General features: G+C 36.7%; 2 protein-coding genes across 12 annotated transcripts in view; both read right to left on the reverse strand.

The window, feature by feature from the left end:
• Nucleotides 1-10386, reverse strand: part of WDR19 (WD repeat domain 19) — a 41196-nt gene extending 30810 nt beyond the window's left edge. For 2 of the 7 annotated variants that reach the window (XM_080590791.1, XM_080590790.1), the window contains exons 1-9: nucleotides 10282-10386; nucleotides 9181-9272; nucleotides 8889-8954; nucleotides 7837-7962; nucleotides 5267-5382; nucleotides 4597-4712; nucleotides 4133-4213; nucleotides 1595-1707; nucleotides 213-386 (exon numbers count right to left, since the gene is read on the reverse strand). In XM_080590791.1, the coding sequence (XP_080446917.1) occupies nucleotides 213-386; nucleotides 1595-1707; nucleotides 4133-4213; nucleotides 4597-4712; nucleotides 5267-5382; nucleotides 7837-7962; nucleotides 8889-8954; nucleotides 9181-9272; nucleotides 10282-10287 (890 nt within the window). In that variant the 5' untranslated portion in view covers nucleotides 10288-10386. Of the gene's footprint in view, nucleotides 1-212; nucleotides 387-1594; nucleotides 1708-4132; nucleotides 4214-4596; nucleotides 4713-4909; nucleotides 4976-5266; nucleotides 5383-7836; nucleotides 7963-8685; nucleotides 8839-8888; nucleotides 8955-9180; nucleotides 9273-10108; nucleotides 10232-10281 lie in introns of those variants that run through there. The other 5 variants (XM_080590795.1, XM_080590789.1, XM_080590792.1 and 2 more) reach the window with 5 other exon arrangements.
• A 276-nt stretch (nucleotides 10387-10662) lies between these two features.
• KLHL5 (kelch like family member 5) overlaps nucleotides 10663-27300 on the reverse strand; it is a 56595-nt gene continuing 39957 nt past the window's right edge. For all 5 annotated transcript variants that reach the window (XM_080590808.1, XM_080590805.1, XM_080590807.1 and 2 more), the window contains 7 exons: nucleotides 25759-25971; nucleotides 21823-22009; nucleotides 20621-20845; nucleotides 20178-20340; nucleotides 16707-16919; nucleotides 14356-14527; nucleotides 10663-12232 (listed from right to left, as the gene is read on the reverse strand). In XM_080590808.1, coding sequence (XP_080446934.1) covers nucleotides 12176-12232; nucleotides 14356-14527; nucleotides 16707-16919; nucleotides 20178-20340; nucleotides 20621-20845; nucleotides 21823-22009; nucleotides 25759-25971 — 1230 coding nt within the window. In that variant the 3' untranslated portion in view covers nucleotides 10663-12175. The remainder of the gene's footprint in view (nucleotides 12233-14355; nucleotides 14528-16706; nucleotides 16920-20177; nucleotides 20341-20620; nucleotides 20846-21822; nucleotides 22010-25758; nucleotides 25972-27300) is intronic.

Consider the following 27300-nt stretch of genomic DNA (forward strand, 5'->3'; position numbering starts at 1 on the left):
AGCAATACACACACTCTCTTTCTTTCTCTCTCGTTGTTATCCACCACTCTAAATAGATTATCACTGCAACTGTACAAAATGATTTGTTCACAGAACTAAAATCTGAGGAAAAGGCACAACTCATCCAGTCTGGAAGGCCTCCAGGGTGGGAAAGAAACAGATGAAGTTACAAGAGATGAACCCTATTTGTTATGTATAAAACTATCCCTTACCAATTGTCTCCACATGATGCAGCTTTGTTCAATGACTGTGATATAGCAATGCTGGTTAGATTATCCTTATGATTATGAGCTTGAAAGATTTCTTGACCTATTTCACGAATGTGCGTAGAAATGACTACAAAACACCCTCGTGAGAAACCAATCATAATGTAGCCATCACCATACCTGTTAAAAAATTAAGAGAAGAGATATATTTGTCGTATGAAAATCTGTCAATGCCTCTCTTTAACGGGAAAAATAATCAAAGTATGGGAATTTATATATACAGTGTAGTACAACACAGTATAGTACAGATTAAGGTGAAAAAAACACAGATATCTTAAAGGAGAAAACCAAAATTTTCATGCAAGTGTGCTCAGCATTTAATCTTAAATCTTCTTTATTCTCTCTTCTAAATTCTTTAATGCCCTTCTACTTTCAGCAAGCAGAATACATGACAGTGATGCTAGGAGAAAGAATGTGAGTATCATCATTAGAATAAGCATTCCAGAAGATGGAAAATTCCATTTCAAGGTCATGGCTGACTCTGTCACTTCAAAGCTATGCTAAAAACAATAACGGCAGTCATTTTGCCCTTAAGGCATGCTGCTGCAAACACAGTGAAAGTACCAAAGCTACAGTATGTATTTGTGATTAGATAGCTTGTTTACTTTTCACAGTGTCAAGTACAAATAACCAGGTTAAACCAGAAATAGTTACTTGTATGAATTAACCCTGACATGCTGTATCTGATCTGCTTAACTGAAAAAAAAAAAAAATCACAAAGGAAACCGTCTGGGTTCACCTTGTTAGATACGTGGCCACAAATAAAGAAACATACAGCTACAAATTTTCTTACAGAGTTTATGTGTCAGCAATAAATGTCAATAACACATTGACTGAACAAAGACTGTGTCAAAGATACAGAAACAGGATGGGTACTTTTGGGTACAGAATGGAAACTTCTGGTTAGGGGTTTCTTCAAGTGAACATTACTAATTAGATTACCTAGCAGGGAGGCTACAAGAACTTTACTTAAGTTTGTAAACCCAGAAAAAAAGCCAAAAGATTCAACTCCACCCCCAGCTCTTTCATCAGTTACTCATCGAAATAGAGAGCAACTTATAAAGCCCTCAATTTTACCTACTGTCAGGACAGCAACAGTATTATTGTTCTAAAACAGAGCATACCAATGGCGAATACGTTTTGACAACACTGCTTTCGTAGCCAGTGAATTGTTAAATAAAAGAATTACAAAATGTAGATTCATACATCCAAGAGAAGTCCAGTGTGAGCAAGGGATATATGCTTTCATTTCCAGCATTTATCAGAACTACTGGGAAAATCTTCAACTAGTTAATATGAGAATGCTGCATTAAGGAAGTTCTGCTCACCATCTGTAGGTTACAATACTGCCATAAGACTGCTGAAATTTCAGATCAATCGGGTTATCAGGATCATTCAAATTAAAAAGAAAGAGAGTCTTCTTGCCGACCACTACACTTACCTGCCAACGAATGAAAAGAAAAAATTAACTCAGTAAGAATAGCATCACTTTAAAATAAAGCCCTACATTCTCCCTAAAAGATGAGATTCAGCACTTAAGGTAATCCTTAAGAGCCCCATGGATTTGAATCCTGAGTCTTAATTAATAATGGAAGAGATTTTCAGGATATTCCCCTTGTGAGCCAGTGGTTCACAGATCTAAATACAAGCCTAGGAGAGCACACATCTCAGATTCAACACTTGTCCCTGCAGAAGCATTATGCGAACTTATTTCCTCAGAGGAAAAGGCAGCAGGCCACATGGATCCTGTTGGACTACTCTCACTTGATCAACAGCGTGTTTTTCAATCTACAGAATTTCTATCTGGAAGGTTGTAGTGATGGCTATCACAACACTGTTATTTCAAGTAACTTGCTGAGATTTCAAACACAAAAACACCAATTCAAACACACACACAAACAACCAAACCAAACCAAAAACACAAGAAACAGCCTGTTCAGATTGTATTAACCATGCATATTTACAGTTTGATATCAGTCAAGGTAAGCACATTTATTTTGATGAACACCACAGAGTTGTTGGACTTCACAGTCGAAGGCAGGGTGATGGAACCTTTTTTCTTTTAATATTATTTTTGTTAGCAGAGTGTGTGATTGTCAGGCAAGAGTAAAGCACTCATTTTAGAAAGAGAAAGGAGGAGGAGATTGTTTCACCTTACTCTTTAACAAAGATACTTTGAAGGGCTGTTTACAAGTTCATTTTATATTTCTTTCTGTTCCAGCCCTCCTTGTCTAAAAAGAAGAGGATGGTTTATTTGTAAAATAAGTGCTGAAAGACTGAAATACAAAGCTGTACTTTGACATAGCAGGTACTTTCAAGCTGAGCATGTGCTGACCTAGAAATCCATTAATTCAGAAATACAAACTCAAATTCAGACCTGTAATTCCTAAATTTACTCCCTATTTTTAAGTATGTTTTCTGTCTCTTAAGACAATTTGCTTATAATTCCATTGCAGCTTAACGATGAACTATTTAAGAAGTACTATTTCTTAAACGCTTCTAAGAAATTATAGGAATTATTTAATTACAGAATCACTGAATCATCTAGGTTGGAAGAGACCTCCAAGATCACCTAGTCCAATCTCTGACCTAGTACTAACAAGTCCTCCACTAAACCACATCACTAATTAATATTTCAATGCATGTTAACACACTACTTATTTTGATCCAACTTGTAATTTTTTTTCCAGGGTCATTAAGTACCAGACCGGAATTGATCGTTATCAAGCCATGCTCCCTACAAGAACAGACACCTAGACAATAAATGGTATGTGGTTTAAGCTGCTGACACACCATTCAAGCACAAACCAAGAACTACAGAATTACAGAACGTTCTCTAATGTTTTACAGCAAACTTGAGAGCTGAAACAAACTAAACTAAAAAGGGAGAAGCCTGGCCTATTGCACATCCTGAGGAGCAGCAGAGGAAATCAATGGTGTCAAAGCCCTCGGTTCCTGCATTTTCAAAACATCTGTTAATTAAAATTACCCTAGGAGGCAGAGAACACTGCACTTCATGCAGAGAGAAAAAAAAAACCCTACAGGTCCTTGTCAATGTAATACAGGGGAAATTCTTTCCTGATCCTTATACTGCATAGACTATATCTGATTTTGAAAATTGAATTATCTGTCTATAGTTAAGTGTATGGATCTGGACTAAGTGTAACACAGTACCACTTTGCTATCCACAGATTTTAGTTTTAGTACGTAACTGCTGATCATTTACTAACATGCTCTGCTAACCCTTATCATTGCCCCATTTTTATGTACTTCACCATTGACTGATCTAACGAACCTTGATTCACTCAAGGAAGACAATGAAGACAAAGAAAATGCAGCCATCTAGACAGAAGCAGCATCATGCTCACACGGAAGATTGATACCGGGCTTCTAGTCTCACCAATGCTGAGGTTTGCACAAGACAAAAACCCAAAGACCATTGACCTGTTCCCAAAACAGATCTGCTGTCTGCTGAAAAACTGGCCTCTGAAAGGAGGCATCTCTGCAGGTTTGACATTCCTGTCCTGTTTCCATCTCCATATTGCATATATTGTTGTGTATTTATATTGTGTCTTTCTGTAAGTTCCTGCACACATCTCCATCTATTATGTTTACTACTACTGCAAAACTGCTGTCATCTGTCTTATTGCTAACCGCTGCCCTTTTTATGAACACATCCTTAGTGAACAAAGGGGTATAGCTTTGCTTTAATGGAAGTTTTTTGGGGGAAGAAAAAAAACCTAAAAACTAAAAAACAAAATGAAAGCTTTACCATCAAATTTTAAGTCAGGGGAAAAAAAAATCCTGGCCCACACTTATTGCCAGCAGATTAACACTTTTTGCAGGATTTTGTATTAACTTCTTACTGTGCTTTCCCTGGTTGATACTCTTTCGTCAGTCTTCATAACTGAGAACTGCATATCACTGGGTTCTGAGTTCACTGAGGTCTGCAAGAAAGAAGTTCAGATTGAAAAATTAGTACTTAATGCAGCAAATACCAATGATAAACAAGATAGACAGAGTTATTGCATTTAGTAACAAAAAAAAAAAAAAGTTGGAACAAACACGAAGTCAGTTTGGATTATAATGACATGTTAGAATCTCTGCAGAGATTCTAATATCATAAATCATGCTGCATAACACAAAGGCTCAAATGTTTAGATAAACCCTCATTCTATGTGAGTTTTCCCAAAGCCTCTTTATCCTTGCAAGCAGAGGGACTTAAAAGGCATAGACTCCCATACGTCCTAGTTCCTTTACGCTGTAGCTCTCTCAAGAACCAGGAGTATCAATGTATGTCTTAAAATCAAATGTGGGTTATAAATACTACCTGTCTTATAGTATCCCCTTCCTGATTGCTTATAGTAATCATTTTATCTTCACCGCCTAGAGCCAGAAGGTTTTCAGTGCTCCAACAACCACAAGTAATCCGCTTGGTGTGCTTACCTGAAAAAGAAAGAAACCTATACAACACCAATGAACACAACCACAGAAAAAATCTGGAATGGAAATATATTCTATTTGGCTGCTAAAATGATTAGAATGTGAAGCAACTTATCAAAGAAATTACAAGCTCAACAGTCAAATTTTATTTTTTAACTTTCTAATGCCAGATTGAAGTCTTTCGACCTTATAGAACTTGCAGAGCCCCTGCTCTTCCATTTCTTTGCATCAAATTTCTATTGTTAATTTTTCTGTCCACAGGTGTCCTAAGCAGATAAGGAAAGTAACTTAGCAACACCAATAACCACATAAATCCCTTGCAAGTTGTAAAGGAAGAAAGATAGCACAAGTTTCTCATGAGACAGTATCACGTATGTGTATATGTATTTTTAACGTACTGAACTATAAAACCCACTAATATAAAAAATGGAAGGTGCAAGTTGAGTATAAGCAGTTTTGATTTGTGTACTCACATACAGAACAAAAAAGAAAAGCGTGCACATTAACAAAATTCCACCATTTCAAATGTGCAAGCCTAATTTCAAAACAATGCATACCAAGAACAGGAATCTTGCGAGAAGTCTGGCGGTTATATATAAGCAAGTTTCCCTTAGTGGTTCCAACGGCAAGTAAAGTTCCAACTCGAGACCATAACAAGAAAGACAGTGCATCCCTAAAATAAACAAAATATTTACTTTGTGTAGTAGCTTCCTTTCATGTGCTTACATACAAAAGCATTTTGCATACTTGGTTTGAAGTTTTATGAAACCATACAGACCAAAGCAGAACTTCTAAATGAAGCAAATGTTCTCTACAAGAAGTATCAGAGTTAAGTGTCCAAAAATTGTGAAAGTAATAAAAAAGTGCTAGTAAGTAATGGAATAAGACCTGTACAAGTGGAAATGTGCCTGCAAACCCAGTGGCTTTGATGGATTCATAGGTAATTTGACCAAATACGCAGCTTTAAGAAGCACTCTAAGTTATCATGTAGGTAAGTGCTATTTTCCAGTTGCTTTCTGCATTGTTTTTTGTACTTAATTCAATTGCTGTGCATTCAGTCAATTCCAAATGAGTAGATCTACTTCTTTGATATTAGTCAATGTAATACAAAAAACTTTGATAGAGCTGTTTTAACTTGAATTTTTTGATAAAGCAGGGATAGTTTTAGTGTATATTTAAGGGCCCGCAGAAAAGTACTACATAGGACATTTTAAAAAAGCAAAACAATTTTAATCAGAATTTTCTAATTAGTGTGGCTATTTCCATCAATGCCTCTCAGATCATCTTAACTTTTACTGCAAGAACACTATATCAATTTCAAACAAATTTCATTCATTAATTAATAACATTTGAATACATACTTATTTTGCATGTGAGGGGTTTTGCCTGTGATTTTTTAATTTCAAGAAAAAGATACCAAAAAAGCCCAATTACCACATGGTTTATATGACTTAGTGCTTGTTCTGCTTACATCCAGTTCTGCTTGTTCTGCTTATGTCTAGTTTTAATATACTCATATATGGTACTAGATTTTAAAATGCAGAAATATCTCATAATCCAATATTCCTATTGAAATTTACGAACTACAAGTGTAAACAGCAGTGGAAAGATGGAATATTTCCATATTCTAGACTCAGAGTTTTCAACCTAAATCCAGAAAAAAAAATATCCTCCAAAAACCCAGCATCTCTCCCCACCTCCATTTTTCCAGCTGACCTATTTTGTTGTTGTTTTTTTTTTTTTATTTAGTGGATGAAACACTCGGATTTTAATATCTTTGACTATTTTTTACTGTAAAAGAACATATAAAAAGAAGGGTTAAATCAGAAGACTTTGTCTCCATTTAGGTTAATAAAACAGAGGCAGTACCCAATCAGCTGTTTCTCTGCTCAGGTGAGTGCCCTAATAACCAGATGACAGATTCAGTTCCACTCTCTTTCCTACACACAGTGAATGTTAATGTAGAGGAGAATAGTTTAGTGGAATAGATTCAAAAAATCTATGAGTTTAATTGTTAAACCAAGCTTATTTGTTAACCTAATGCTTGATTGTTATGTAAACCTCAGAAGAGGGTCTGTGACCCAATTCAGAAAGACAGGGATCTGAACCTGTGCCTTCAATATCCCCTCTCATCCTGACACAGTCTCTTTTCTGAATGCCACTTCTGTCCCTTCATAACCTACGGGAAACAAATACTAACAGCACTACAAATCACCTCTCTTACTTTTAAGTTCCTGTTTACTTGGGTGATACGCTTTGGAGAATGCATGGCTCGTGCAGATACCTAAAAAAAGTCACCCATCCTTGCTGCTACCAGAGTGGAAATACTGAGAAACTCTTTTGGGACTTTAGCCTTGTTGACAATTAAAAAAAGAAATAAACGCCACCAACCGAAAACCACTTCAAAACCAGCAAATCATACCAGAAAGAAACCAGCAACAAACTGTAGCATATTAGCTTAAGAGTAAATGTGCTATGAGGGTTCCAGTAAAAAGATGATCTTTGCAATATATCCTCCACATCAACAAGCCTTTTAAAGAAGCTCTTTAAAAATACTAGAAAAAAGAAATTCCAAAGCTGAGAAGTGGAACGGGATGGTAACTCCTATGTTCGAACTGTACATATCTAACTTAGCTATCTCCTAGTCTTTCTGTACTCTTAGTAAACAAACAGTAAGGTTCCCTTCAGAGGGTAACTTGAGCACTTGGGTACCCAATTTGCTAGGTTATCTTTTTTCTCTCTACTGGAAGCCTGAAGTTGGACTTCAACGTTAGAGAATATAAGTGCTTTCACACCAGATGAATGGGCCCGTGGTTCACATGTCAGTATGCATTCCAGTTTCTGGAAAAACACACATGAATTAACAGGCTTCTCAAATAGCCGCATAACTATAGGATTTCACAAGTTAAATGCAACACATACTTGACACTCAAGCAAAAAAAAAAAAAAAAAGATTACAAAGCATGAGTATGATGCCTTGATGGCAATTTAACCAAGTTAAAAACCAAACTCCTTTATTCTACCTTCACATCAGCTTCTTAGCTGACAAAAAAGAGAGCACAGAGAGCAGCAGCGCAGAGTGGTCTGTCTTCAAATACACTTTAAAAACAAAACAAGACTTCCTTACCTCATGCCACTGTCTAATTGGCTGGTTTTGTTTGTGTTGGCATCCCAGAGATAAATGGCACTAGATTTGTCTGTGATTATTGCTAAAGTATCTCCATCTTTATCCCAGTCCAGAGTAACGCAGTTACTGAAGAAAAAAAAGTAGGGTTTCACTAATAACATTAAAATATGTTTGAAAATATAAAGAAACAGGCAGAATTAACCAGTTGAAGTCCCCATCCTTCCTTTTCCCTCCCTGACAAACCCACAACAAACTGGATTTATCTGGAAAGTTTATTTTTATAGCAACCATGCCCTTACCCAAATCTCATCAAAATGACACAGGTTGAAAGGAAGGTCAATAACTAAAAGAACTGCTATCTACATTCTAATACTTGAAATACTGACACCTCAATTTTCAAGTGACAATAAAAACCTCCTGTACGGTTCGATTTTTCTAGAGACTATTTAGTGTTGGAATTATTTTTCTCCTAGACCAACAAGTATGATGATCTTGGACAAGAAAACTATGCAGAAGTATACCTGGTAACTTTCCTCTCTTTTGGCATTTTGCTCAACAGAGTGAGCACTTATCATAATTGCTGGGCAATGCTGTGCAGAATGAGTACAGGCAAAAGTACTCTAAAACATACAATATCTTTCCTCAGTAAGACTATGATACAAAGTACCACAAAATGCACAGTACCAAGAATATAGTCACAATTAGCATAGCATGGATATTCTGTTTATGACCTTACTATATTCTTTCTTACTGTCATGATACATATCTTCTAACATTTGTAAAGAATTAGATTGAGTTTGCTATTGATAAGAAGTGTTTTGGGTTTGAAGATGTATTTTTCTGACTAACCTTGACAGCTTACTATGAATTCAGCTTTTACCGTCTCATATTCCATATGTGCTCATCAGTTTGTCTTCTTTTCCAGGCACAAACACCAGAGTTAGTATCTATGCCTATGAAGTTCTCTTACTGTATAAGCACCTCACCAGAAGAATAGCACTTCTAAAGAAAACAATTTGAAGAAAACAATTTAAATCCATCTCAGTACCTACCCTGGTAAGGTAATTTCATTTCTCTTCTGACCATGACGATCAAAAATGCTCACAGTGCGATCACCTCTAAAAAATATTAACATATGGAATAATTCCCTTTCTTTATCTGCAAATAACGGGTTAAAACTTTTTCCACATTGAGGTTTTATAATTGCAGTAACATTGCTCAGGAGTATCATGTATTTACATTTGTAAGGAGTTGACAGATATCTTGCTTTGGTTTAGATCTATTTAATAATGCTTTTTCCTCTACTTTCAATGATTTCTATGCAATAAATAGTTGTAATCTTACCCTGTTACAGCAAGGAAATTTCCCAAAGTTTTCTGCCAAGCAAACTGCACAGAGGAACCAGACCACGATTTTTCTATTAGACTGAAGACTTGCTGTGGAACGAAAAGAGGAAAATTGCACATCTTAACATCGTAAGCATAAAACAATGCCAGAACTTTCTACACGAAGATAACCAACAACTTCTGGATGATTCTAATGTACTGAAGTACCAAAATGCCAAATAAAAATATTTTGGTTTGTGCTGGAAAAGTTGAAGTTTCTGGTGCTGGGTGTTTGCACTGAGAACTACTGGGACTCTACCCACAACTACCATTTTTTCCACTTAGTGTTCCTAGAATCAAGATTGCACAAGGCTCCCCCCTTCACATCCAAAGACCAACACATCTAATTCTTCAAATTTCATGCCGAAGTGCGAGACCAAATAGCATCTTCAGTGCATAAAACAGAGCTCACTATCTACTCTTTTAAAAGATGTGTAAGTATCTTGTTCTCCCTAAATCGTTGGGTCTTAAAAGTTGGGGCCACAAAGCAACTCAACTGTAAAAACTTTCTATTTCTCACTAAGTTCATCGACTTTCTTTTAACTTTCACACTACCCTCATAATTTTTCCATAACTAGGGTGTAGGATAAATCCAACAACTTTTAGGATTTTTTCCCCCTCCCACATCATCAGCTGAACACCACTGTCTGGCTTCCCACAAACGGCAGGAAGGCTTGTTTTCGTATTATTTTTTCCCCCAAAAGGTCTCTATCCCTTCTTCTGAGGCATTCTTTACGTTTAATTTACGTTTTAGTGAACAAAACGAGCAACACCACAAGCGCTGCGCGCCAGAGGCACAAAAACCACCCGACAACAGCGTTCAGCTTTGAAGCGAGTTTAATGAAAGACGCAATTTTTAACGAGCATTTAACCGACGACGACTAACAGGGGAGCACAGACGGGCTCCAGCACTTCACGCTCGGCAGCAGGAGGCCCCAGGGCCGCCGGTGACGGCTCGGGAGCCGCCAGGGTCGGCCATGAGGGGCGCGACGTCCGCTCCCCACCCCCCGCCTCAGGCCCCCACCTGAGCGCGCTCCCCCCCCACCCCGTACGGCCTCACCTTCATCGCGCCCACCGCTCGCTGCGCAGCGCCCCCGTGCGCATGCGCCGCCCCCCCCAAAGCCGAGCAGGGAGCCGGACCCCCCTCACCCCGCCCGGCGTCGGCGTTGTTGTGGAGATGGGGAAGGCGGGAGAAGGCCGGAGCCAATCAAGGGTGGTGGGCGGGGCCACGTCCCGCCCCGGAGCCAATGGGAAAGCGAGGCCTGCGGAGGAGGCTCCCATAGAGTCGTACGTTACGCACAGTGCGTTACGGGGCGCCGTAGGGGGCGCAGACTGCGCAAGTGCTGACAGGCTACGACGGCCGTTCGTAAAAGAACATTAATTATTAACATAATAGTCACCCCCCAAAAGCTACAGAAAAAAAGGCACTGTCCGCCCGAACTGCGTTTAAGTTTAGCTGTATTCAGTTTCAAACAGTGCAGGTTTCGTCACAAAGTTTGGCAATTTCCTTTAAACCAATAAATAGTTCGTCAAGAGCACTGACACACGTCAATTTAAAATTACAAACGTACAAAGACTTTGGGTGTTGGACGCTTCGATTTGGGAAACATTCAATGAGCTCACATCTCCACATCCTCCATTACAAGCAACCGCCTACTGTTGTCAAAAGGGGAGGAGCAAGGCACAGAAAAGCAAATACAGAAAGACCGTCAGAAACATTCAGACCCTCCAAAGCAACTGTGTGACATAGCAGAGGAGCCAAAAAAGGCAAATCATAAAGCCTCTGAAAAAAATTAAGCAACTGTTAAATAAGGTAGCTGATTTGATATAATCCCGCCAGGAGCACACAGCTCTCCTATAAGATGCTGAACATGCTTAAGTGGTGGTAGTTGAGCATCTTGTAGGACAGGGCTGTTTACATTTTGAAATCATCTTATTGGGAAAAAAAAGACAGACAACAGTTTCATTTCATCTTATAAAATCATACTTCTCAAATTAGTGCAAAGCCTCATGTAAAATACAACTAAAGAGAATCAAAGTAGACTCTGAGTCTAGATGCAATGGAATGCTTTGAAAATTCCAAAGTGCTCTTATTGAACTGGTTAACTAATTACACTTTAGAATTTTTTCAACTAATAACTCATGCTTACAGCTTTTTCCTTAAAAATAACAATGTAAATATAAGAACCAAAGTAGAGAAAAAGGTATGATGTTCTCCATCTTACGGAAAACCTTTAAAAAAAAGTACACTGGATATCAAAAATCTGCAGATATTATTAAATAGCAGATTTCTGTTAGCATAATAAGACAATATTTAAAATAAGGCTTTGGTTAAATAAAAAGTTTTCTAAACTAGGAATGATGATAAAAGTGCAAAAGATTCACCAAATACACAACTTCATTTTTAAGGCAAGCATTACACCTGCCATTTACAATGGTTTGCATTGGTTTGTCAGACTGCATTGTAATAGTTCAGATACCTATAGCAAAACATGTTTATTATAGGCAAATTAAATATATGGGGCCCAATCCTGGAACTTGTTTCACCCAGAGATAGACTCAATGACATCAGTGGAGCTATATCCATTAATAACATCACTCCTCTGCATTTTAGAGGGATCAAGGCCCTAAATAACATTTCATTATCCCAGTGAGTTCACAATGAGTTTGCTCTTTTCTTAGTATTTCCTCAACGGAAGTCCTCCTCTGGCAACATCTTGGTTGCAGCTGATTTGCTTGCAGTTCTTCTAATGTACAGGTAACAAAGATGATTCTTTAAAAAGTGCTTAATATTGGTCCGTAAGAACAACAGGTAGGTGTACGTCAGCTGGAGACCAAACACTTTGCTGTTGTAGATATCCTGCACCTGGTGTTTACTGGTGCACTTTTAGTTGGCTAGAGGAAATAAGAAATTCTCCTACAGAAGAGACTGTCACCTTCACAGAGAAAATAATTTATAGTTTTACAGTCACAACACATGCTCCAGCTCTTCCTAAGCACAATGGTGCAACCTGTAAGTGGAAAAAAAAGTAAAAATCCATGAGAGAAATGTAGTCAGGTTTAAGTATTTTTTTCTTAAACTGACAGTATTTAATGCTTTTAATAACAGCTGTACAGCTGCAGTAGAAGCAGTATCATCTGCACACTTTTACCTTAACCTAAAAAAGTAGCAAATTGGCTCAAAACTTGGATAAAAACATGCAGAAAAAAGAGAAGCTGTTACATATTAAAGGGTAAGACACTTCAAAAGCATAGAAAAAGACAAGAACATGAAACAATTCTTAATTTCTATTGCTTAGTATTACAGGAAAAATAATCCTTTCTTATGGCACAAACTAGATACCTGAGCTAAACAGTCTGAGTAATTGTTGGCAAAACTATAGATTATTTTCTCAGCCAGAGAATGCCAAATGTCAGGAGCAACCTGTCTTTTTTACTTAAGTATTTGATAAAATCCTTTTGAATGGAAACTGGGAAATGATTCTGATTTGAAAAGCTTTTTTTTTTTTGTAACCATAAATTACTTCTCACAAGACCCTTTTCTGATGAGATTCTGTTGGACTTGCAAAGATGAAGGTAGTTGTCTAACACTCACCTTAGCTTCCCCTTTTAAATTTCACAACATGCTATTTTTATGCTCCAATACTAAGTGCTACAGAGACTGTCCTTAAGACAAAAAAAGGTTTTTGGTGTTTATGCCAATTCTCCTGTAACTTTTTTTCCAGGAACAGACTTACCCCTGAGCTGTCTGTGGCTCTAACAAATTTAAGCTGAGAAAATTGCACTACTCGTACTTCAGCTGTGTGTGGATGAAGTGGTGGCAGACTGCTGAGATAACAAGAAAAGGAAAGGACAGAGATGCTTCCAAGTACCTCTAGTAAGGTTTCAAAACTAGCCTATGTACTGGGATTGGGAATCAGGGAGATGCATAGTGTCAAGGCTACGAATACAAAGAGACAGAGGATAAGGATAGAGACAGTCACCACCTAGCTGTCATACATGGTTCATTTAAAAGCAACGGCCAGATGCACAGCTCCTCTCCTCTGGTACACATTTTTGCTTTTCCTTTAGCACAACGAGTGCTGTCATGGGTTACCACTATCAGTTCTGGCACTGGAGGACCCCAGGTCTGATGACCTACCCTTTTAAAAAATCTTGTAGAACCAGTATGAAGTGAGGGGAAATGGAGAGTTCAGTTTTCTGCATCACAAAGATTTTGATAGAGAACAGTTTAGGAAACAATAAACTCCTTATTCTCTTTTTGAACGAGCAATTTGGGGCCACTATTGGAATAGCATACTCATAAGGTCAGAATTCAATTGCCTAATTAAGTCGGAATCCAGCTGTCTCAATACTGGTGTCTAACGCTGTTTTAATGACCTAGAACATTCATCCTGTAACTGGACTCCAGAAGGGCCTCTGTCTCCTACAGATTCCCTGTCGTATCCTCCAGCCTTCTGTGGATGTCTCAGACACTCCTTGTATCTTAAATGCCAGAAAATACCTAATGACAGCTTGCCTAGGCTCCTCTCACAGAAAGGCACATTCCTGGAGCTGTAAAAAAGTGAAAGTAACCAAGCTTTGAATTGACAGTAATGGTTTCTGATCATGAATTGAAGATTATTTTTTTGAGATGGGTAAAAAGATACGGGAAAAGGCTTTCTGAAAGTTGCACACACTGTACATAGCATTCATATCAGGAAGGGATTATTTATGAAAAGATGACCAAAACCTTGAAGAAATTGATAAGCTTGCTGAGAGATGTTAGAGCTAAAACTAATCTACATTTATCATTTATCCTCAGCATAAACAGAATCTTTTATGACAATTTCGGGAACATGTCAATACATTTTCTTACAGTAGCTGAAATTGTCAGAGAAAATAGCTATATTATTGCCAAAGAAACAAGGGCAGTTTATTAGACTTTAACAACTGTCTGTTCAAAGAAAACCACCTTGAACTTGCAGATGAGAGAGAGAGAGAGACAGAGACTGATTGACTAACTTACAACAGGCTAACAAGAAAGTGCTTCTTAGAAAAGGATTAATTGTAATTTTTTTCTCCTTGCAAAACGAAGCATGCTTGAAATAACTACAAAATAATTAGTAGTGTGTGACCTGGCCAGAAACTATACCTGTGTCCATTCATTTGTCTGGGGATCATAAGACTCCACTGTATTAAGGTATGTTTGACCATCATATCCTCCAACAGCATACAACTTGTCACCAAGAAGACATACTCCCACTGCATCTCTGCTAATGCTCATAGAGGCCACAGCAGTCCACATATCTGTTTTTGGATCATACCTAAAAGATAATTTGTGTTATGCTCTAAAACTGTTGCCAAAATTTAATGAAAAAAAAGTACTGGAATTGACACACAACATAGTAGAGAACAGGTATTACTAGGAGATCACAGACTTGGTTGTTAATATTTCAAAGGACTTTTTTCCCCAGACACTCTCTTTTAAAGTGTTTCCTTAGTCATCTGGTAACACAGTCAGTACTAGTTACCTACTAGTACTATCTAGATTCTTATCTATCTAGTGCTGCTTTCCATACAGTGATATATACGTATGCATACAGATGCTCTTACTGTATTTTTTATTGCACTGATAAACATACCACTCTGGAAACAGTTCTGCTGCTATATGACAGTAGAGCAAGTGCTTGCATTACGTGGTAACTACTAAATGTCAAAGCACCGGCTGTTTGGATTGAATGTGGTTCTAAAGACAGTTAACTTGTCAAGGAAGATTACCATTCCAAAGGGCAAAGCTGGAGAAAAATGCAAAATTCTTAAGACAATCTACAGCACTGCTTGAATCATAACTCCATATCATCAGAATCATCAGTAAAAACAGTTTAATGAAAAAAATGTCATTCTAGAATAATATCTGCATTCTTTAAAAGTCAATAATTAGATAGGAGGGTCCATTCTATTCTTATATCAAGAAACACATTGTAACCTGACTGAAGGAGATGATGTAAGATTACAGATGCTTACAGCACAACTGATGGAATCCCAGGCTCTGAAGGGCTCTAAGGAACTATACAAGGAAAATACTTATTTGGCCAGGACACCACCTTAAGACCATACTTATTAGAAGCAAATGGTCTTAATTTGTTTGCATGAAGAACATGGATGTAATGAGCGGTAACATTTTCATCTTTTGTTCCATACTCAAAGTATTGCAGAAATGTATGTTTTATGCGAGCATAGTTGTAACACGAAAATACCACCCAAAGCACATGCTGCAAACAGAAGTATAATGTAGCGAAAGAAGGTGATTCATGAGCTACATATATAATTTATTTTTTAATTTAAGCTAGTTTATAATTCATTTATAAATCAATGTATTTCTCTAGGAAAAGTGACTTTTATTGCAGAATGTAGTGGTAAACAACTATTTGGAAGCTTAATGCCATTTTTTGAAACAAGAATTTTTTAGAGGAGCTACTCCCATGAGGTTCATTTTCCTCCATCTTCACCTCATTTAAAAAACAAGGACAACATGCATTACAAGATCATTCGTAATTATTAAAGTAATAAGTTATGTAACTGTTTCAGAGAATACTGATGCAGAAGAATAATGAACCTATTGCTTTCTCTTGGGCTAATTAATTATTTATACTTCTCTAAGAATTTGATATTAGCTAAGAGGTAGCTTCCAATCTGTAAACCTTTCTGGGGCCTTTTTCAACAACTTTCACATTTTAAGTGGTACAGACCATATTATGTATTTTGGGGTCTATTAGAACACAAAGTTTGAAAACTACTTTATTTTTTTTTTTCTCTATGAGGGCAAATCAGATAAGAAAATCTAGTAAATGGAGATGAGTAACAAAGAATCACTTTTGTTAAGTGCTGGGAGATAACAAGGAAAAAGAAATAAAATTTGAGGAAAAAAGGAGAATTAAAGCATATTTCAGAAATACTTGAAATGACAGTGAAGACTTAATGCATTGCATTATGAAGAATTTACTGTCATTTTTACTTTTTTTTTTTTTAATGGATCAGACGTGATTCTGCCATTTCTAATACAGCAATTCCACAATAACTTTACGTTAAGGACATACCAACTTTGGAATAACTGAATTACAAGCGTTCCAGTGTCACCAGGGGGTACAAGAAAGAATATATTTAAGGGTCCACCAACTTGGATTAATTATTCATTTTCAAGTTATAATATGAAGTGGTACAGGTTTCTTTTCTGAAAGAGTAACTACTCCATTTTTAAACATCTTAGACTCCAAATTGTTCTCAATAATCAATCATCATGCATTTTACTTTAAATAATCCGTCCTGGCAACGTTCTGAATCAGCTTACGACTACACAGTATGTTTTTATATATAGGTTTCCTCTGCTCACCTTAAAAATATGTCTATTTTATTGGGTTTCTACTTACAGATCTTTCTCTAAATCACTCTATAGACTGGCATTTTTAGGACTACTAGCAGGATACACCTTCATCAGGATATTACCTTTCTACGCAGTCTGACAGCCTGGATGTTAAGTTTGATGCTGGGGCATCATGACCACCTATTGCATACAAGAACCCATTCCAAGTGGTTACACCTACACCACCTCTTCTTTTTGACATTTGAGCACAGAGAGTCCATTTGTTTGTATGAGGATCAAAACATTCTACCGACTTAAGACAAGAACTTCCATCTCGACCACCAACTGCATAAAGCCTGTAAAGTAAAAAGAAAAAAAAGGTATTAATAAGTATTGTCTGAACAAGATAGAAGTTACATAAGTTTCCAGTGATGTATGAAGGCCTTCCAAGTTTATTAAAAAGTTTAGGAGACTTTGAACTTTCATTAGAACATTCTGGTTCTAACACTGAGATTGTACATTTTCGCTCCAATCTTTTTGTATTGTGATTAGTATACAATAACGATCATTTACAGAAAATGGATTATATCTATAACACAGCATTTGTTTTCCAACCTCTGCCCAGAGCTAAGATTTTCAAAATGTGTGACTTGACAAAGTTGCATTTCTAACGGGGTCATAGTGAAAATCCAGTAATAGATGTGTGCATGTAAGAACTGCCTTTTGAAGTATTTTTCTCGATCTGAACTTTAGTTTATGAATGGCAGCGCTTTGTTAAGTCCCTCACACCCACTAGGTGGCCTATTTTGCTCAGTTCTTACATAAGGGTTTCTAGCATTTGATATAAAACAAAGGGTTATTATTTTTTTTTTGAAAATAAGGATGGAAGGAAAAGATGGGTTTTAGGAGCAATGCATCACTAATGAATCTTCAAAACTAATCAGTTGCATTTAAAGAGTTTATGCAACTTTTATGAGCAACATAGGCTTAAAAGCAGAAATGCCAAGCAATGTTATTTTGAAAGGTAAGAATGCAGAAGGCATTCTAAAAAGGAAGCAACACATCAGAAGTGAATTCTGGTTTGAGAGATCAGATGAAGCATCATTAATGAAATCCCTTCATGGTCTAAGGCAGATTAGTACAGTTCAATAATCATATAAACATTAAGTACTGTGTTTAGTGGTGGGCTTGGTAGTGTTAGGTGATGGCTGGGCTTGATGATCATAAAGGTCTTTTCCAACCTAGATGATTCTATGGCTTCACATGATGATAGAGCGAACACTTCACAACAGTTACCATGAAGCACTACTTAAGATGTCCTCAGTTTGGGAAACACTTTGTGTTTGTTTGTTTTGAGTAGATTGACCAACAAACTTAAATATAAACCTCTTGTAAATATGGTTGACCCAGTAGTTCTCCATATAAATTTTAATACTCTTTAAATAATGCATTTCCATGGGAGTGCTCATGTTTAATAACACAAATTGTTTAACATAAGGAATGTACTGAAGTATATTTAAAAAATCATATTGCAGTTCCAAAAAACTTGTGACTAAAAATCAATCCGCTATGCAACACAGCATTTAAATGAAGCCCCCTGCTCTCTCTCCCCCAAAAACATGTCAGAATTTTGATCACTTCTGCAGTGATTTCACATGCAGAATATGGAGAATAAATTAATTTCTCTTCATGAAGGTTTTGAGCAAGTCATCTGAAATATATCAAGTTACAGACACATATTACTAGAACATGCAGAAGTTACTGCTCCCTCAGCTCAAAGGCAATAAATTTGCATGTGCTTTCAAACCTTTTAGCTATAGGCATCTAGTGTTGCTGCCTATGTTAAGAGTCTAGGCTATGTTCTAAAATAATAGAGAAATGTGAGACTAATTCTGGTGTTTTTTACCACACCTGGGACTCTCTGCTGAATATATAGGAAGCTTCAGACCTAACTTAGGCATCTGAGACTGCAGTTCCAAGGCAGCTCAAGGCACTCTGCTTGCTGGTTGTTCAAGTTCTTCCCTCCTTCCTGCACCCAGGTGAGCATTTCCACTCATTCCTGGACTTGTTCCAGATCTCACAGGACCCTTTGCAGGTGCATTTCAGCTGTACTAATTTAGCAGGTGACTAACCTTCCAAAAAAAAAAAAAAAGAAGAAATCGTGAAAAGCTTTTTGCTAGCTCACAATACTCAAACAGCTCAAGGGAGACGTGTCAGATAGGATATAAGCAGGAAGTTAAAATTTCTTGTCAAGATTGTAAATATTCTGATATAACCACAGTAAGTAAGTTAGGTTGACTTGGTATTCTGTAGCCACACTGGCAAATACGTGATTTAGATAAACTGCCTAAAAGGCTGGTGGAAAGTTGGATGGACTGCTCAGAACAAGGGGCTGTGATCAGCAGCATGAAGTAACCAGCTGGCAGCTGGTTACCAGTATTGTTCCTCCCAGGCTGATATTGTGGCTTGATACTGCTTAATGTCTTCATTAATTATCTGTAAGATGTAACGGAAATCAGCCTTGGGAGGTTTGCTGATAATATCAAATTAAGGGGAGTAGCTGATACGCTGGAGGGCCTGGCTATTATTCAGAGAGACTTATACAGGCTTGAAAAGCGGGCTGACTGAATTTGCCTTTGTTGAACTTTGTAAGAGTGCAAAGTCCTGTACCTGGAATGGCCTATTCCCATGCAATAGTACGGGCTGGGAGCTGACTGGAGAGAAACCAACTTAGCAAAAATAGACTTGGAGGTCTTGGCAGACAACAAATTGAACTGAAATCAACGGTATGCCCTTGAAGTAATTAAAATTGATCTCCCTTACTCAGTACATGTAAGACTGCTCCTGGATACTGTGTCCATCTTTGGGCTCCTGGTAAGAGAAAGATCTTGCCATACTGGAGCAAGTCCAGCTGATGGTCACTAAGATAAGGGAGCTGGAACACATGATACATGAGAACTGTGCAGTCTTAAAAAGAGACAGCTAAGGAGGCATCTTCAAACACCTAATGGGAGGTTATATAGAAAACAGTTATCAGAGATACACAGTGAAAGAAGAGAAAAGTTGAAACACAGGAAATTCCAATGATATCATAGAAGAAAGATGTTCAGTGCAACGGTGGTCAAGTATTGGAACAGGCTGCCCAGAGGGTGCGTTAAATCTCCATCCTTAGGAGACATTTAAAATTCAATTAGATATGACCTGAGCTACCTCAGTTAACTCTGAAACTAGGTCCAAGGACTTTAAAGGTGGTCCTGTTTTGAATTGGTGTTAGATCAGATGACTCCGGAGGGTCTCTTCCTTTGTTTAAGGAACTAAGCATATTTTCACTGAAAAAACAGCTGTAGAAGTTTCAGGTACCACTCCAGATCAGATTTCATTCTGACAGAGTTTTGTTCGCACTGAGTTAATGTAATATAACACAAGTACTCCCCACCTTTACAATAATTTCAGAAGTTGATTGTTTAAGCTATCACGGTAAGAGGAAATCACTGGTGTCTCACTGGGTCTTAATGCTATTGACATGTATCTATCAAGAGAAGTTATAGTCATTTAGGATGTCCTATAATTACATTAAAATAATGAGATAGAAATTGAAAGTTGCCTTCACGTACTTTCCATTTAATATTGCTACACCAACAGTGCTCCTTGGAGTTGACATACTAGCTACAAAGTTCCACTGACGAGCCTGTGGATCCCATCTTTCTACCGTGTTCAGGTAGCTCCAGCCATCATGTCCTCCTACAGCGTACATGGGACCTTCCAATACGGCTACTCCTAAAAACACAAATATGAAAAGCTGGAGAAAAAAAAGATCTCATTTTCCTAGCGACAGTCCAGCATGCACCAAAAAATATTTTAAAACAAAAAACAAGTTTCCTTTTGGCAGCCAATGCTGGATATAATCTGAAGGAGAAAAGAAGTTCAATAACAAGTTGGCATGAAACAGACACCTCTCCCCCTTCCAACTTTAATTTCTGAATAATTTTCAACCAATCCTAAAGAAACAGATAACCTTTTTAAAAAAAGCATTCAGTCTTCACAGAAAGCTACATACCAAGACCATGACGATGTGTGGACATCGGTGGCATTACACTCCAAGTTTTCGTTCTAGGGTTGTAGCACTCCACAGTATTCAATGTTTTCAGTCCGTCTCTGCCACCAACAACATACAATTTATCATCTAAGACTGCAACTCCAAACTGTAGTCTTCGTCCATTCATGTTTGCAACGGGAGTCCACATGTTGGTACGAAGTTCATACTTTTCAATGCTTGTAGCTCCTAAATGACAACACCCACAAGTTACGAAAAAGTGTAATCTGAATTAAGGTAACTTTTATTCCAGCTGATCCTACAAGACAGCAAGAAATCCTACTGCATGTTTTTAATCCTATGTATATGAATAGTCTTTTTTGACTTCCTCAAGAATCAACTGCACCATTATAAATAAGGATTTTTCAGTGTTTTTCAAGACAAAAAGCAGAATTTCTAACATCTTTTCTAACATACAGAATGAGTCCTTTAGAAAAATGCATGTTAGGAATACAAAAGAACATTATGAAATGCAACTATATATTGAAATCAGCTTTTTCATAACACTAAAAAATACGAGAATACTAGAAATACTAGAATACTAGAAAAAACCCGGTGTTATATGACATGAAGCTTTCAAGCACAACACACAGACTATGAAACAAGAAACAACTACCAATATCCATGTAATCTGTACTAGAAGTATTAACTTTAAAACAAAGACTGAACCTTCTGTACCATAAATTTTCTAACTTGCCAGATTCCTTCTAAATGCAACTAGACAGTACTGGAGGTTACATAAGATAAAAAAATCAAGTAGCTTTGGCGGAGCTATCTAACAATTAGTCGAAAAGCATATTTTTGGTTTTATACAAGTGCACGTCATCTCTGTGCATTTTCTGTCATTTTCTCCCTTTTCCAAATTACTTCCCACACAAGTAAATAATTATATAGTTTATACTCAATTCAACATTTAACTACTCAGAAATCCAATATTCCCCTGACAATTTCAAATCAATCATAACTCTAGCTTCCAGAATGTTTACAGTATCTTCAATGCTACCTATTTTTTTTAAACCAATAGTGGTTTTTATGATGTTTGTTTTATATTGCGAAATCTTTGAATTTTAGAATTAACACGTTATAAAAACATCTGTCAAACATTTCTTAAAAACAAAACAAACAAAACCCCCAGCTCATCAACTACTCATTATATAAGCCAACACCTTTTGTTGCATCCATTCCTCCAACAGCAAACAACACTCCCACTGTAGATTTTCTAGGTTTGGTGCGAGGACTTTGCAACATAGGTCGTCTCTCTGGCAACAGATGGTACTTCATTGCTTCCATAATGAGTTTTTGACACTCAATGTCATCCCTAAAGAGTGCATTATTTTCCATATCTGCCAGAAACTGCAAACATGAAAGAAAATTAAACAAGCTGAATTGTTATAAACTACATGGAGAATAAAAACAAGATTAGAAGAAAACAGTTTATCCAGAAATTTCCATTGCTGGATTTAGAATAAATGTATATTCAAAAAGGTCATATAAATAAGACTAGGGTAAAGATAAACAAAACATTCACATTTGATGCTAAACCACTGAGTATAAAAAACAGGAAGACCATCTGATCTTAATGGATGACTTAAGCTTAATGGTCCAAAGAAGAAAACAAAATCTCCTCGTGTTTCAGTGCTGCTGAAAGTATGTTCAAAGAAATGGATCAGACTCCAAGTATGTGTGTCAGTTTAACCTCACTCTCTGATTCCCAAACCCACCCATACCAGATGCCGATAAAAGCGGTTTCAGGAGCAGGCTGAATATTTTAATATACATTCTATTCATAACTTTGTAACTGACCTACAGTATGATATAAATTATTACAAAGCTTTGTTAAATATTTTCAAATCAAGGATGCTAGCAAATTTGAGAAGTGTTACATTTTAACTCTAACCTAAATAAAAACTAATAGAAGTTCTGAACTTTGAAGATTCTGGAGCCTTTGGTATTCCGCATTTGTCAGACTGCAGGAAAAATGTATTAGTAGGTTATAAGTCCCAGCTGTAATTATTAGAAGTCTAGACAACTGGTGTTCTTCTGAGCTGCAAGACATGACCTGAGTAACGGAAGAAAAAAAACAAGGGAAGCACCCCACTGGGACTCTGGCAGTTGTCAGGACAGCAAGACAAATGCCTCTCACTCCCCATCACGAAATCCAAACGCTGTAAATACGAGAAATACAAAGTCCACAAACCACGATGAGATGTTGTTGTTGAGCTGTTGACAGCCAGCTGATGACAGGTATAAAAATGCTGTGAAAGCAGGAATCATGAGCACTAAAGGAACTCATGATGAAATAGTTGTGCATACAATGGTGTGCATATCCCTGGCTTAAAACTGCCTTAGGACTGTCAGGTAGCAAATGACATCCATGGCTCCAGAAGAGATACAGATAGTTACAGGCTGCTCAACTGGACATTTCTCTATCAAGGCAAATCAACAGAAACTATGACAGAAAGCAGAATTAACATACATAGAATAAAAAACTAAACTAAACTAAACTTTTAAAGTCACTAGAGACTTTTAAGGAAACTAAGCCCGACTTTTTCATTATTTCTGTAATTGGCTAATGCTCTATTTGTAATAGCAAATTAAAATGTTCTCATATAAATTATCTAAAGGAACTTAATTTTCATTCCTTAATTTCAGTCCTTCCCTCCCTTGGTTCTTCTCTTGACACAAAGCACTGCTTACCTCTTTTATCACTTCATAGAGCCACTTCGTGATTATAAAATAATACACTAAAATCCATTTTTACCTGTCAGTATGTAATGCCATGTTATTTTATGTAGTTAAAAAAAATAATAACAGTGAATTAATACTGTCCTAAACTGAACACTGTCATAGTTGCATGCACTGAAAACTGCAGCTTGTACTCAACATTGCCAATTCAGATCCCCGATACATTTGTCTAACAGATGAATAGCATTTAATATTTAAAGCAACACTATGTCTGTATGCGTGAGTTTTGTGTACAACCCACCTTTCCCCCAGTTTTCTCACCTCCTCCTACCTACAGAGAAGTTTTCTCATAGCACAAAGTCTCACTCTGCTTCATCTCAGTTAAAAAAAAAAAAAAAGCAATCTAAGATAGTTTTGGTACCCTAAAAATCTGCACACTCTTTAGACCGAACTTATTGTACTAGAATTTTCTGTAAACATCCTTAACTTAAAAGTACTTGGAATTGTCTTATTTAAGAGAAATCTTCCTATTATTTCCAAGTTTTATTATATATGTAGATCCTTGTACTAAAAGCATTTATAACTGAGCACGTGTTAGCATGAAACTCTAGTAACTGGAAACCTGATGACGAGAAGTGTAGTACAGCTACTTGAGTACTACGAGTTCCAGAATGAAAGGAAGCTGAACTCATCTTGTAGCTCAGGAATTGGTAAATCACCTTTTTCACGTATTTATCAGAGAAGAAACACTTGCTACCTTACGACTTACGAAAATGATACATATTCATCTTTAGCCTCTTACAAGTATTTAGGACACTGCATTAACCAAAGAGATAACAGTGTTATATACAAAGAGATGCATAAAAAGATTAACGGAAAAAAAAAAGATTTTTCTTTTTTTTGGCTTACATTGCTGCAGTTTCAAAGTATTTCCTGAAGCTTTTTTTTTCCTTAAGTATACGAATCTAGTATTCTTCACATCTCTCCTCGCAACATTATTGATTTCAGCAAGTTGTTCAATTTTCTAATTTAATTTCTTTCAAACAGCTTTAACTCTTCAACCGTAACACTGGAGACCTTTTCATTATGTTAGGTTTGCTGTCAGATTGCCTAACGTCATGGGATCATGAAGCAAAACATGATCCTGAAAACTCATTAAGACTCTTTTGTGCACTTCAACCCAATTTATTCAATGCACTAATTGTTGCCTTATTAAAATCACAGCTGTAGCACTTTACCTTGTTAAAGTAATAAATAAAAAGGCGACAGTGAAATATGATATTAAAAATATAAGTATGTATTTGGAGAACACATGAAAAAATAAGGATAAAATAATTAATGAAATATGATATTGGCTTTTGTGTTTCATTCTGCTATTTTTCTAATCAGTTATTGACTGGACATAATTTGATTTCAGTATATACTTCTGGGTAAATTCTTTACTTTCAATTTATAAAGATGTTTCAATTGCAGTTAATTAAATAAAAGGAACACAGAAGTGGTTACAGACTTTATACGTGATCATCAATTAATTAAATGTGCAAAAATAGAATGATTCCTCCAGGTCAACTGGCTTGCACTGTATTACGTTTCTAGAAGAAGTGAATTGCAAGGTCAAGGCTGCACTTGAGAAAATCCTGCCAATGCATATGTAATCATCAGTATGGAAACACTAATAATAAAATGCTTCCTTGTGAATCTTACCAGCCAGCAAGATACTGAATGAGAGACAACACACGGAATGTTTTGTATGTATCGCTGCGAATCAAGTAATCTCACTTTTTGTTGTATTAATGACTTCTACTTATTATACATATTTCATAAAAAAAATCTCTTCTTATTTAAGAGATAATTCCCAGGAAAAATGCATGGCAAAGTCCTTTGACTTTATAATAAGCGTTAAATATTACTAAAGAAAGGACAGCAAGGAGGGATAACAAAAGGGAAAAAAAAACAGTTTATATGCCTGCTAACAGATAACAACTACAGTCCTACACGTGACACTAACAAGAGGAGTCATTCCCACAAGACTGGGAAAACTGTCATTCACAACTGTTCAAACAAACCAAACTCAAGACTTCCTCAACAATGCGTGTAAATCTTCAAGAAAAATAAAAAGTACCGTCTGGGAAAAAAAAAATGTACCCGAAGATGTATTACCAAGAGTAAATGGAAGAAAAGAATAACTCCAAATGATTTATTCAAATTGTATCTCCTACATCTCAAGGACAATTATAACTATCATGCCTATACAACATGTTAAATCCTTACACGCAGCTCTAAGAAACCAAATCACTAAAGAATTTAGAAGTTTTTGTGTGTTGTCACTATCGCTATACAGATGCTGTAGGCATGCCCACTATAACCACGGTATACGCTAGGAAGGAGAGAAACTAGGCAGAAATTGAGCAATTTACTTGTGGAGCAAGCAGAGGCAGTCTAATGTAAGCCAGGAGTTTACTGAGATCCTTCCTTCTCTGTTCCAAATCATGTCGAACCCATGTAAGTAGTGCATTCAATATAGTTTCTTCATTAGGAATATTCATGTCATCACTTGCCAAAAGCTTTGCAATTTCGGTGGCTGGCAATAGCAGAAATTCCTGGTTTCTAATTACTTCCATGAAATTTTCCTGAAAAAGAAAAAGAAAAGTATTTTGAATACAGCTGACAGCTTCCTTTGAGGACAGTTTTTTTTGGTGCTTTTATTATTTATTTATTTATTTTTATTATTTATTAAGGAGTTTATTTAACTCCTACTACATCTTCCCCACTTGTCCGTCCTTCATGCTACCTCTCAGTTGTGCCAGGAAATACCACTGGAGGAATGACCAGGGAGAATAAAATATGAATTATTTTGACTAATTATCATTTCCCAGACTCTACCACCAGGTTCCACAAACAAATGTGCTGAAACAACCGACGGCGAAGTGCATGGACAGAAATGAGCACTGGGTTGTGGGGGTAATTATCATGACGCTGCAAATTGAAGAAATACTTTCTGAAGTACATGTTAAAAAAAATAAAAGGTGTAGTTTGTTTCTGTTGTCTATGTAGAACACAATGTGAGATGCTCTGTGAAGCAAAGAGAATAACATGCTGCAACACCTACTGGGTACACTTTTAACTGTTTTCATTACTGCTACATTAAGCTATGGTGACTCAAGTTTTCAGAGGAAATAAACAACACTGACAATTTCATTGTTCATTTTCAATTGGACATTTGAAGTTTATTTTACTGTTTTTCAGGTTTTATACAGCTTATCTGATAGGCTGAGGGGGAGAAAAACATACAAAGAATCCACAATATTGTACACTCTGATTTATTAACAATGTTTACTTCGATAGGAGTATTCAATTTTCTAACTTGTTCTGTCATTTCCAGCAACAGATTCTTACTTCAAAGGAAGAAAATTTGCAATATATAGCACTTCTCACACTGATATCCCATTACCTCAGAACAATACGACTTGCAGAATATTCTATATGGATTCTCACGGGCTTAGACAGAAAAAGCAGAAAAACATATAGAAATACAATCAACATTATGAGCTTACAGTAAGAAACCTGATTTTTTTTGGAATGCGAGAGAAAAGGGTGAGATGATATATATTCCTTTCCCATACACCTTTAGGCAGAACAGGAAAGAAAAGTAGAAGCACATAATCACAACATGTTCTATAAATCACAACATGTTCTTATACTTTGATAGCTCAAAAACCAATTAACTCATACTCCAAAGTGAGAGTAGATTCATGACAGTAAAATAGTATTACAATCAATTTAGTAAACGTACTGTTAATTGCCAGATAGCTAAACAACTGCGTTCTGGTTTTGCTACCTATGCTTATAAAACACATGGAGGATTAAATGCATTAGGATCCACAGATGGGGAAGTCTAACTGGACCAAATACCAAAATCACTCTTAGTGAGTATCTTGTTTATTGACTTAGAAAGAAAT

The sequence above is a fragment of the Anser brachyrhynchus genome, assembly GCF_964034855.1.
Source record: "Anser brachyrhynchus genome assembly, chromosome: 4".
Classification (NCBI taxonomy): Eukaryota; Metazoa; Chordata; class Aves; order Anseriformes; family Anatidae; genus Anser; species Anser brachyrhynchus.